The sequence below is a fragment of the Mobula birostris genome, chromosome 19 (genome assembly GCF_030028105.1).
Source record: "Mobula birostris isolate sMobBir1 chromosome 19, sMobBir1.hap1, whole genome shotgun sequence".
In the NCBI taxonomy this organism is placed as follows: domain Eukaryota; kingdom Metazoa; phylum Chordata; class Chondrichthyes; order Myliobatiformes; family Myliobatidae; genus Mobula; species Mobula birostris.
The window spans coordinates 60634633-60647623 of NC_092388.1; the positions used below are offsets into that span (position 1 = coordinate 60634633).

Genomic DNA, 12991 nt, shown 5'->3' on the forward strand with positions numbered 1-12991 from the left:
TGTGCAACATTGCCACATTGTTATACAGAATCTTAGTCTTTGATTTTCTCCCCCTTAAACAGATCCTTCGCTTGCCTCAGTAAACTCATATTAATCTTCTCGAAAATACAGTCTTCACAATGTCTGCATTTATGCTGGATATTTTCATAATAAATTAATTTGGAAGTGTGTTGACTGATAGCGTTACTGCCATCTGAGTTAAGATTACTTTGGCATTCAAGGTGAGCATGCACCAGTCTGCTAATCAGTTGTCTATTTATCAACTTGTGACGATCATGGTTTGTACTTTGAGAATAGATTTTAAATGAGTATTTAAAAAAATAGAGAAGTCAACAGTAATTCCCATGGGGAATTTTCCCAATTTGCTGCTTGTGATTTCCTCTGAATACTTCCAAGGTATAAACTACCTAGCAAGCTTCTCAGAGCACGACGGAGGTACCAGCAGTCAACTTCAAAACCCACTGGCGGGAAAAATAAATCAAAGAAGCCAAACACCTTTAGCTATACCTGCAGCTGGATTCAAACACATCCTTTACATTCCGCTCTGCGCTCAATCATGGTAGAAAATTAACACGAAAACAAAGGAAGTGATTCAGGAATTTTCTCAAAGCCAGTTTGAGAAAATGCGATATTTTCATTAACTTGCAGGAAGCCTGTTCTCTTGCTGCTCAAAATAGAGGCTGGATATCCAGAAAATACAGAGAACCCCAGGTTCCTTTGTGGGAGCACATGCAAGTCTAGCAATCAGGAGGGGTTCATCTCCTCACATAAGACCAATATTCAGCCCATCAAGTACCTCTTACACCCACAACCAACCTGTGATAGAGACTCCAGATCATAAATCGGCCTTGTCAGACACCCCAGTGAAAGTAAGTCCAAGAGAAAGCCTAAACAGAAAATAATCTGCAGATGCTGTTGTCAAAGGAACACTCACAATGCGCTGGAGGAACTCAGCAGGTCAGTCAGCATCAGTTGAAAAGATTAGTCGACGTTTTGGGCCGAAACCCTTCGTCAGGACTGAAGGAACAACTTTGGGGAGGGTTTGAAGAATGCTGGTAGTTGAAAAAAACAGTAATTTGAAAGACAAAGGGGTGGGGGAGGGGAAGCAGGGAGGTGATTGGCAGGAGAACAATGCGCAGTAGTAGAAGGAGGCGGAACTATGAGGGAGGTAATGTGAAATAGGGATAGAGGAAGGGAGGGGGAGGGAATTATCGGAAGTTGGAGAATTCTATGTTCATACCAAGGGGCTGGAGACTACCTAGACAATATATGAGGTGTTGCTCCTCCAACCTGAGTTTAGCCTCATCATGGCAGTAGAGGAGGCCATGTATGGACATATCTGAATGGGAATGGGAAGCAGAGTTGAAGTGGGTGGCTACCGGGAGATCCTGTCTGTCTCCTCTTTCTCGTTGTCTCGGTCTCCATCTCTGGAGACAGACTGTCCACTGACAACTTCTACAAGCCCACTGACTCTCATAACTACCTCGACTATACCTCTTCCCACCCCGCCACATGCAAAAATGCCATTCCCTATTCCCAGTTCCTCCATCTCCGCCGCATCTGCTCCCAGGATGAGGCTTTCCGTTCCAGGACATCTCAAATGTCGTCTTTCTTTAAGGATCGTGGTTTCCCTTCTACCGTCATCAATGATGCCCTCACCCACATCTCCTCCATTTCCCGCACTTCGGCCCTCACCCCATCTTCCCACCACCACAACAGGGACAGAGTTCCCCTTGTCCTCACCTACCACCCCACCAGCCTCCGGATCCAGCACATTATCCTCCGCAACTTCCACCACCTTCAACAGGACCCCACCACTAAGCACATCTTTCCTTCTCCACCCCTCTCCGCTTTCCGCAGGGATCGATCCCTTCGTGACTTACTTATCCGCACGTCCATCCCCACGGATCTCCCACCCGGCACTTATCCCTGTAAGCGTAAGTGCTACACCTGTCCCTACACCTCCTCTCTTGCCGCCATTCAGGGCCCCAAACAGTCCTCCCAGGTGAGGCAACACTTCACTTGCGAATCTGTTGGGGTCATCTATTGCACCCGGTGCGGCCTCCTCTACATCAGTGAAACCCGACGCAGATTGGGGGACCGCTTCGTCAAGCACCTCCACTCCGTCCGCCACAACAGACAGGATCTCCCGGTAGCCACCCACTTCAACTCTGCTTCCCATTCCCATTCAGATATGTCCATGCATGGCCTCCTCTACTGCCATGATGAGGCTAAACTCAGGTTGGAGGAGCAACACCTCATATACCGTCTAGGTAGTCTCCAGCCCCTTGGTATGAACACAGAATTCTCCAACTTCCGGTAATTCCCTCCCCCTCCCTTCCTCTATCCCTATTTCACATTACCTCCCTCATAGTTCCGCCTCCTCCTACTACTGCGTATTGTTCTCCTGCCAATCACCTCCCTGCTTCCCCTCCCCCACCCATTTGTCTTTCAAATTACTGTTTTTTTCGATTACCAGCATTCTTCAAACCCTCCCCAAAGTTCTTCCTTCAGTCCTGACAAAGGGTTTTGGCCTGAAACGTTGACTAATCTTTTCAACTGATGCTGACTGACCTGCTGAGTTCCTCCAGCGCATTGTGAGTGTTCAAGAGAAAGCCTAATAGAACTAGAACAAACAGTACAGCACAGTACAGGCACTTCGGCCCACGCTGTTGTGCCAACCTTTTAACCTACTCCAAGATCCATCTAACCCTTCCCTCCTCCAGAGTTCTCCACTTCCATTTCATCTGGGTGACCCATAACAACTGTTATTACCAATAAGCAGTTTTTTGTTTTGATGAATTCCATGCTGAAAACTTACTGAAACTCCCCAGATGCTGAGCATTTGCCGTCTCCATGGAAGGTTTGAATTTTTGCTGTTTTTTTCTGTTAAACATCGGGGTTTCAATATACATAGTGTTATTGTCACCGATCTGAACTCCTTTGGCCTTAGCTAGGTAGATACTTGATGAGCCCTCTAAAGAAAAATAAATACACAAAATAAACTGGAGATACTGAAATCTGCAGTAAAAAGAAACTGCTGGAGAACCTTGGGGTAAGGCAGCATGTGTGGAGGAAGAAGGATGATTGACATTTCAGGCTGAGTGAAGATGGAGATAGCTAGTATCAAAAAGATGAGAAGGAGGGTTGAAGCAGGTGAGAGGGGAGAGAATGGACAGATGGAACCAGGTGGCAGAGAAGGAGGGAGAGGGGGAGACATGCAGTTGAGAGACAGTGGTTGGTGGATGATAAGTAGAGCCAGGAGAGAAAGGGGAAAAAAGAGGGCATGTGGATCCAGGTTTTATTTTATTTTATTGCAATATAGTTTGGAATGGGCCCTTCGAGCCGGGCCGCCCAGCAACCCCCCAGATTTAATCCTATCCTAATCGTGGGACAATTTACAATGACCAATTAACCTACAAACTGTACAGCTTTGGACAGTGGGAGGAAACTGGAGCACCAGGAGGAAACCTACACAGTCACGGGGAGAACGTACAGGCAGCAGCAGGAATAGAACCCAGGTTGCCTGGACTGTAAAGTGTATTGTGCCGCCATGTGACGCTACCATGGCGCTGTGGGAGAGGGGCACAAACATCCCCTTTCCTCCACAGATGCTGCCTGACCCACGGAGTTTCTCCAGCAGTTTTTCTTTGCCAAAGAAAAATAGAATACTATTAAGGGATAAGAACATTAAACACTCTTATAATTATGGGGCTTAATCAGAAATTTATGTTTATACAAATACATTAGACTAACCCAGCCATTTTGAGTTAGTGTCATGGCGATGCAGATATAGAGAATTCTGGAAAGTTCAGTGCCATTTCCAATACACATCAATACACCTGCTCTTATACATCACCTTTAACACCAACAAAAGAATAATGAATTTTTAAAATAACATTTGCTAATTTCACAAAATTAAATTTTCATTTCAAATTGTCTCAATTTAATTCTGAATAATATGGGTAGCTACATTAAGAAAAAATATAAGGCTCTAACTATTCAAATTTCTTAGTTGTCTCCTTTTTACCAATTTTATTTTAATAAAGCTAAACTTTGTGGAAAATAAACTAAGCCTGCATTCAAAAAGATATACATATTTACTCATCTGAAATCCCCTCTCTTTCATCCATACCACCATGAACAAGATCCCTGTGGAGATGAGCCTAGTCAGTCAAACTACAGCAAAGGACGTTGAAAGATGACCTTATAGAGATTAAATCATTATGAAGGCTGTAAGATGGAGGAGTCTAAAACTAGAGGCCATAAGTTTAAAGTGAAATGGGGAAGATTTGAAGGGAACCAGAAAGACAAGTATTTCACACAGAGGTTCAGTGGGTAAACAGAATGAGCTACCAGAGGAAGTGGTAGAAGTGGGTACGATTATATAAAAAAACATTTGGACAAGTTGTAAATAAGGTTGAAAGAATACAGTGAAAATTTACAAAGATTTTGTCAGATCTGGAAGACCTGAGTTATAAAGAAAGATTGAACAGGTTATGTCCTTGGAACATAGAAGATTGAGAAGAGATTTGATAGAGGTATACGAAGTTATGACGGGTATAGCCAGGGTAATTGCAAGCAGGCTTTTTCCACTGAGGTTGGGTGGGACTAACGGGAACATGAGGGGAAACTTCTTCACTCAGAGGGTCATGAGTGTGTGGACCCAGCTGTTAGCAGAAGTGGCGCATGTAATCACGATTTCAACGTTTAAGCAAAGTTTGGATAGGTACATGGATAGTAGGAATATGAAGGTTTACGGTCCCAGTGCAGGTCAATAGCAGGAGGCAGTTTAAATGTTTCATCATGGACTAAATGGGCTGAAGGGCCTGTTTCTGTGCTGTACTTTTCTATGACTCTAAGTATAGAGGAATGTGGGCCAAATGCAGGCAAATGGGACTACTCACTAAGACACCTTGGTTAGTATGGATGAGTTGGACAGAAGGGCCCGTTTCTGTGCTGCACTATTTTATAACTCTTTACTGGTTTGCCAAAAGTCTGTGGCACAACAATGCAGTACTCGATTAGCATTATTATCATGCTAATGCATATATATCCCAGTAAAACTTAATTTCAGTCAGCTGGGAAGTACACAAGGACATCCAATTGTCTATCCCATTTCCACCCTCTTTCAAATGTATATGTTTGGAATTGATTCTGCATTACATGGTCATAGTTGAGAATGTGTACAACTTGCCTGGGGTAGTTTGCCTGTACCACTCTATACCAGCATACCAAAGATATTCCAAAAACCTGCTCTGAATCAATTTCAGAGGACTTTCTAATTTGGTGCCAGCAAAATACAGTGGCAAATCATTTCTCCTATAAGCATATCTACTTAAGACTCTTCAACACCAATCACTCCATGTGAAACAAACTCTTACCCTGGCTTAAATATTTAAGGTTGCTGTCATCCCCGTGTTCAAATTGGCTGTTTGGATTCCAAGGAATATTCCCAGTATATGAACCGGATTCAGTTTGATTTCTTGAGACTGGAGATGGGGATGGGGAAAGACAAAAAAGATTCTGATTGATTTTAAATGATATTTTGCAAATTAACCATTTTTACCAACCCAGAAACAATATTTTGCAAGGGTAGATTTAAATTTTCTGCCAGTGGAAAACAAGTAAACTTGACAAAAAGCTCTGACACCAATAGACACTTACTGACTAAACAATATGGTCATTTTGCCTAGAGGACATGGTTAACCAGGAGTGCAACAGACACAGTCTAAATTGTCCAAAAATATCTAGAACTCATGGAACACAATGAACACATTCACTAAGCCTCCACTTTGCAACAGCTGCCGCATCAACTTCGTTTACACAGTCCCTTTAACATGACAAAATGTTTAGTTTACTTCAAAGTAGAATCAGCAAAAAATATTTGAAATATATTCGAAAGAGATAATAAGACAGGTGTCCAAAGCCTTAGTCAGAGACAGATCTTAAGGTGGAAAAAGATTAAATTCCAGATCACAGGAATAGTGAAAACTACAGTAATGCCTCTTGGGACAGAATTGGAAGAGTACAAATACACAGCAAGGAGGACACTCAATGGTGTAATCTGAAAACAGGAGTAATTTAAGATTCAGTAATTACTGTAAATCGGTATGTACCGAGTGATATATTGACAGAATGGGGTAAGCTTGGAAGTGGCAGAGCATAACTATATGGAAGATAGGGCACTGGAATCAAGGCTTGGTGTATCCAAAGAATAAATAAAGGTTTTAGCACTAAAAGATGAGGCCATGGCATAGGTGGTTGGTTGGCAATCATCTGTCTCAAAGGACAATGGGTGATGATGATTATCATCACAAGCCTGGGTGGAAGCTACGGAGATCCTGAGATGCCCCAGCAGTCAAACTCCCCCTCTCAGCCTCACCAAATAAAAGCTAATGAGGCAATACGTTTGGCACCCGCCTGGCTGCAGGAGCTGCCGGAAAGATGTTGAATGACATCCAGCCACCACCTTAGGGGCTCCACTCTAGACCTGCCATCTGGGTTTACTCCCATAGCCTTCGTCTCTCCTGAGGCTGCCCACAAGGTTTTGGGGCTAGTTACCTATAGCTGGGCATCTGGTTCACGAGCACCAGCGCGTGTCCACACACCGGTGGGCTTGCGTGCTATGTGTGCAAGGGCCAGATTTCCTCCCCATTCTCTGTAGTCCAAAAGGAGTTCAGTTTCCATGTGTTGCCAGCAAGGAGGTACTACATGAGGCTTGCTGTTGGGCAATGTAGTGGTGGCATTTAATAGGTAGTTAATGTTATAGATAGAAGGTCAGACAGATTACAGTAGCATACTGTGAATTTTTGATTCCTCTCGGAAGGATGACACACAAATCTTGATCCACATGGAACTCACTCAAGATGCACAACTTTTGGTCTGTATTTAATACTCTACAGGGCACAGAATAACTTCACAAGAGTTCAGGGTGTGGAAGATGGTCACCTATGGGAACTTTCCAATAACTTCTAGCAAACCTGGAGTACGAATGAGATGGTACCAAAGTACCAAACAAGATATTCAAGTCATATGACAGAAGACCCAATCTTCCAACCATCCAACAAATGTCTTAACAAGCCAGCTCTGATTCTCCTTAATAGTTACCTACAACTTATGCCTCATATTAACTATTTGGATGATAATGTTGTTAACGTGGTTGGCAAGTGTGCTGGTGATACCAAAATCAGTGGCATAATAGATAGTGGAAGTTATCTAAAATTACAACAGATTAACTGGGAAAGCAGGTCACAGAATGGCAGATGGAATATAACCTGGTCAAGTACAAAGCGATGTATTTGGGGACAATTAAACCAGGGCAGTACTAACACAGAAAGTGACATGGCCCTGGGGAGCAACCTCGGGTACAAGTACATAGTGCCCTGAAAGTGGCAACACAAGGTAGACAGGGTGGTGAAGAGAGTATACAAGTACATAGTGCCCTGAAAGTGGCAACACAAGGTAGACAGGGTGGTGAAGAGGGTATTGGCATTTGCCTTCATCGGTCAGGTGTACTGAGTGCAAGAGCTGGGATGTCATGCTAAGATGTACAAGACATTGGTGAGAGCAACCTTAGAGTATAATGCGCTGTTCTGATCACCCAGGTATAGGAAAGATGACACTTAACTGGAAAGTGTGCAAAAAGATTCACAAGGACACTACCAGGACTGGAGGGCTTGAGTTATGGATATGCTGGGGCTTTTATCCCTAGAGTGATAGAAGGATATAAAATCATGAGGAGTAGGGGTAAAGTGAATGGTCCCCCAGGATAGCCAAGGCTAAAATTAGAGGGCATAGATTTAAGGTGAGAAGGGAAAGACTTAAGGTAAGTTACCAAAAGGTAAGTTTTTCCACTTGTGGTGGGTATGTGGAACGAGCTACCAGAGAAAGCGTTAGAGGTAGGTACAATTTCTAAAAGGAATTTGGACAGGTACATGGATAGGAAAGGATGTGTGTCAGACACAAGCAAACGGGACTGGCTCAGGTAGGCAGCTTGGTTAGTCCGGATCTGTTTGATTAAGGGGCCCATTTCCATGCTGTCTAACTCTATGGCTCCATATTTTTAGTATTTCTCCAGCTTGGGAAAACAGACATGTTTATAGGATATTTAGGGCAAATAATTATTGAAACAATAGTTAGGTCCATGTACCAACTAAGTGAGAATTTCATTTTAAATTTGAGCATCTAACTGGATTATGTGCATCCTTATCAGATATTCCAACTCAGATCCAGAGCTGTGGTCATCTAGAATCACTAAGTGGTGCTTTGAACACTTTAATTTTTGCACTGGGCTTTCCTGGCACACTATTTAGTGGCATCACAGGACCAAAGTTCTGATTATTATTGAGTGTGAAAGTGTGCAGCCTACTTGGATAACATGAGCAAAACTCTGTTGTAAGGTCATAGCTGGGCATCCTGTGAGGCACAGGCCCACAGCCGTCAGCACACTATTCTTGCAGATCCCTAACTCTGTACCTCCTTCTGCAACAGGATCCTTCACTTCCTCTCCAAGAAACTATAGTCAGTATGGATGTATAATAATATCTCCTCCTCACTGATAATCAACACAGGTGCACCTCAAACATACATGCTTATCCCACTGCTGTGCTCTCTCTATACTGTTAACAGCTTAAGTGCCAGTTATATATTCACCAATGGCACCACTGTTGTTGGCAGAATCTCAGCGGCAGTGAGGTGGTGTACAGGAGCGAGACAGATTGACTGGCTGAGCGGCTTCACAACAAAAACCTTGCACTCAACATCAACGAGACCAAGAAACTGACTGTGGACTTCAGGAACGGAAGTCAGGAGAACCAACACCAGTCCCCTTTGAGGGTCAGTTGTGGATAGGATGAGAAGTTTCAAGTTCCCAGGTATCAACATCTCAGAGGATCTATCCTGGGCCCAACATACTGATGCAAGCACGAAGGCACTCCCACAGATATATTTCATTCAGAGTTTGAGATTTACTATGTCACCAGAGACTCTAGCAAATTTCTACAAATATACCATGAAGAGCATTCTGACTGATTGCTGCATAATGGAGGCTGCAGAGGGTTATATACTCAGCCAGCTTCATCATGAGTACAACCCTGAGAGTATCTTCAAAAGACAGTGCTGCAGGCCGCACCCATCACTTAGAACCCTCTCCACCCAGGGCATGCCCTCTTCTCATTGCTGCCATCAGGGAAGAGCTATAGGAGCCTGAAGACCCACACCCAACGTTTCAGGAACAGCTTCTTCCCCTCTTCCATCAGTTTTCTGAATGGTCCATGAACCCAGGAACACTACCTCACTATTCCTCATTCGCACTTTTCTTTTTTGTAACTTGACAAAAAGGTTGGGGTTGTTGTGGATAGTGTGCAGCACTGTCAGAGGTTATAGCGGGATACTGTTAGGATGCAAAACTGGGCTGAGAAGTGGCAGATGGAGTTCAACCCTGATAAGTGTGAGGTGGTTCATTTTGGTAGGTCAAATAGGATGGTAGAGTATAGTATTAATGGTAAGACTCTTGGCAGTGTGGAGGATTGGAGGGATCTTGGGGTCTGAGTCCATAGAACACTCTAAGTGGCTGCACATGTTGACTCTGTGGTTAAGAAAGCATACAGTGCATTGGCCTTCATCAATCGTGAGACTGAGTTTCGGAGCCGAGAGGTAATGTTGTAACTATATAGGACCCTGGTCCCGGATGAGAGGTGACCTGATAGAGGTGTATAAGATGATGAGAGACATTGATCGTGTGGATAGTCAGAGGCTTTTTCCCAGGGCTGGAATGGCTAGCACGAGAGGGCATAGTTTTAAGGCGCTTGGAAGTAGGTACAGAGGAGATGTCAGGGGTAAGGTGTTTTCACACAGAGAGTGGCGAGTGGGTGGAATAGGCTGCCGGTGACAGTGGTGGAGGCGGATATGGTAGGGTCTTTAAAGAGACTCCTGGACAGGTACATGGAGCTCAGAAAAATAGAGGGCTATGGGTAACCCTAGGTAATTTCTAAGGTAAGGACATGTTCGGCACAGCTTTGTGGGCCGAAGGGCCTGTATTATGCTGTAGGTTTTCTATGTTTCATATTCTATGTTGTCTTGCACTTGCACTATACAGCTGTCACAAAACAACACATTTCACAACAATGTCAGTGATAATAAAGCTGATGCTGATTCTAGTGGGGTTTGATCTATTGAAACCAAAAGCCCTGTCTGTCCAGCTGGCACCAACTAGTTACCATAGCAAAATAAAACAGATGGGTTAGAGAACAAAGGGTTGAGTGAGAATGAGGAACTGAAGGAAACATTTGTGAAAAAGTAATGATAGAGAAGACAGAAGGACAGTCTAAATTTATGGTGAGATGGGGAGAAAATAGGATGAAATACTTATTCGTAAAGTAAGTCATTAAGCTCAGAAACAGGTCCTTTGGCCCGCCACATTCAAGCTAACCCTTTGCCTATGTACGCTATCTCATTTGCCCCAATTGGGACTGTGTCCTTCAATGCCTTGCCCTTTGGGTGCATGTCTAAGTGCCTCTTCAACATAGTGATTGTATCTGATTCTATCAACCACTCCCTGTGTAGAAAACTTATTTCTCAGATCTCTTTAAAACTCCTTTATCTCACCTTAAATCTATGCCCTCAAGTTTTGTCTATACCCCATCTATGCCTTTCATGATCCTACACTCAGGAAACACAGCCTAACAAATCTGTTCCCCTAACTGAATTGCTCTAATCCAGACAACATCCCGGTGAATCTCTGCGCACTTTCTCTACACACATCAGCAATCAAGGGATTCCTCCCAAGCTCCAAATAAAAGGATGGCTTCTGGCTGACAGAACTACCAAATCTTGCACAAACAGCTGTCCTACAGACCTATAAGACCATCTCGTACCAATATTGTAAGAAATCTGGAGAGACAGTTAGCTGTCTTCAGGGAAGAAGAGGGCTTGCTTTCACTCCACAGAACCTATCCCACTGCTGTACTTTGTTGTGCTTTCTACAACGCTGCCCATACACTGAAATTCCCAAGGACACGATCCAGCTTTCTAAGAATCACAGAACGATACATCGTGGAAACTGCTCCACGGCAACTACAGTGTGCATCAAACTTGTCCCACTGGCCTGCATTTGGCCCATTTCTCTCTAAACTCCTTCTATCCATGTACTTATCTTTTAACCTCTCTTTTTAAAATTGTTATTGTACCTGTCCCAACTACTTCCTCTGGCAGCTCATTCCATATATACACTATCCACTGCCTGAAGAAGCTGCCCTTAATTCCCATCTAAATCTTTTACCTCTTACATTAATCTTCTAATTTTTAATTCTTCTTCCCTGTGAAAATAAATTCTGTGCCTTCACCCCATCTATGCTCCCATAATTATATACACCTCTAAAAGGTCAACCCTCAATATCCTGTGTTCCTAGGAATAACGTCTTAGCCTGTCCAACCTCTGCCTACAGGTCAGGCCCAAGTCCTGCCAGCATCTTGGCACACCTTCCCTGCATCCTTTACAGTTTAATTATCTCTTTCCTTCAAGGCAACCAAAATTATACACAATACTCTTAAGTGCAGTCTCAGCAGTGTTTTGTACAACAGCAGCATAACATCTGAACTCCGAATCTCAGTGCCCTGACTGATAAAGGGCAGAATGCCAAACACTTTCTTTGCTGCCTTGACCATCTCTGTTGCCACTTTCAGTGTGGCAGAGCACAGAGTGGAACAGTAACTTTACCATTCAAGGCACTCTTCAATAAAGGAGCTTCAAATAACTTATCAATGAAACGCTTCACCACAAAATGCTAGAGGAACTCGGGAGAGCAGACAGCATCCATTGAGGGAAGCAAAACAGTCAACATTTTGGGCCAAGACCCTTCCTCAGTCCTGTTGAATATACTACACAGCAGGCACAATTTGTGAAGAGAAGAATTCTGCAAATACATATCACTGATCCGAATATACTGTGCAGGGCCCTCGAAGAACAGTTAATCACGTATAATCATGTATCTTTGCAGATAACATTAATGCGGTGTTAAACAATTGGAGACATAAATGTAGAATATAAAAATAGGTCTGACATCACAAATGACTTTAAATCGATGATACATGTTACCTTCCAGCAGATACTCATTCCACATTTTTTGCTGCCCAGCTGGTGAACCAGTTTCAGTAACAGGAACAAGACCAGACGTTCTCTGGGCTGGTGCTCTGTAGTCAACAGAGAATCCTGTGGAGCTTATTTTGCTTGAGGCATGGAAGTTTGTTTCCTTCTTGACTGGGTTCATTACAGTTGCAAGGGAGTTTTTCACATTCTGTCGAATCTGATAAGTGTTTGAATCCTGAGAGCAGTACAGATCCTCAGATGGTTCAAGCTCAGCCACGCCTGTGGCACGATGAGACAGAATTACAGACGGGTAGGAACTTCCAAAAACAGGTTCATTAGAAACTCTTTTGTTTCTTTCCTTCCTTATCTCTTCAAATCTATTTGAGGACATTGAAGCATCCAGGCGGCTACCAGTCAGGTGGTAATTCATTTCCTCCTCTAGTTTTCTCCTTACTTGTGTGTCATCGTCTCTTTCATTGTCCCAGGCACTGCTGTCAAGGTCATTTTCCGCTGGTTCACTTAATTTACAGGATGAAAATGAAGCCTCTAGACTGTTACCATTAGCAGAAATTCCCTGTGAGCTATGCAAGGAGTTTGGATCATCTGCAAAATTGAAAACATTATTACTAGAGATCTACCTTTTTCACCCTTTATAAAAGGAAAATGTTACACTGAATTATTATTTTCCAAAATGCATTTTATGCTGCAAGGTTATAGATACAACAATGTCTCAGCACTATTCACTCCTGCACTCCATCATTGGACAAGAAGATATAGGAGCAGAATTAGGCCATTCATCCTATCCAGTATGCTCCACCATTCTATCATGGCTGATATGTTATTCCTCTCAACCCCACTGTCCTGCCTTCTCCCTGTAACCTTTCACACCATCACTAATCAAGA

General features: G+C 43.4%; 1 protein-coding gene across 5 annotated transcripts in view; it reads right to left on the reverse strand.

Moving 5' to 3' along the window:
* ripk1l (receptor (TNFRSF)-interacting serine-threonine kinase 1, like) overlaps window positions 1-12991 on the reverse strand; it is a 138181-nt gene that overhangs the window by 23096 nt on the left and 102094 nt on the right. For all 5 annotated transcript variants that reach the window (XM_072283705.1, XM_072283707.1, XM_072283704.1 and 2 more), the window contains 3 exons: window positions 12098-12691; window positions 5385-5492; window positions 2822-2977 (listed from right to left, as the gene is read on the reverse strand). In XM_072283705.1, the coding sequence (XP_072139806.1) occupies window positions 2822-2977; window positions 5385-5492; window positions 12098-12691 (858 nt within the window). The remainder of the gene's footprint in view (window positions 1-2821; window positions 2978-5384; window positions 5493-12097; window positions 12692-12991) is intronic.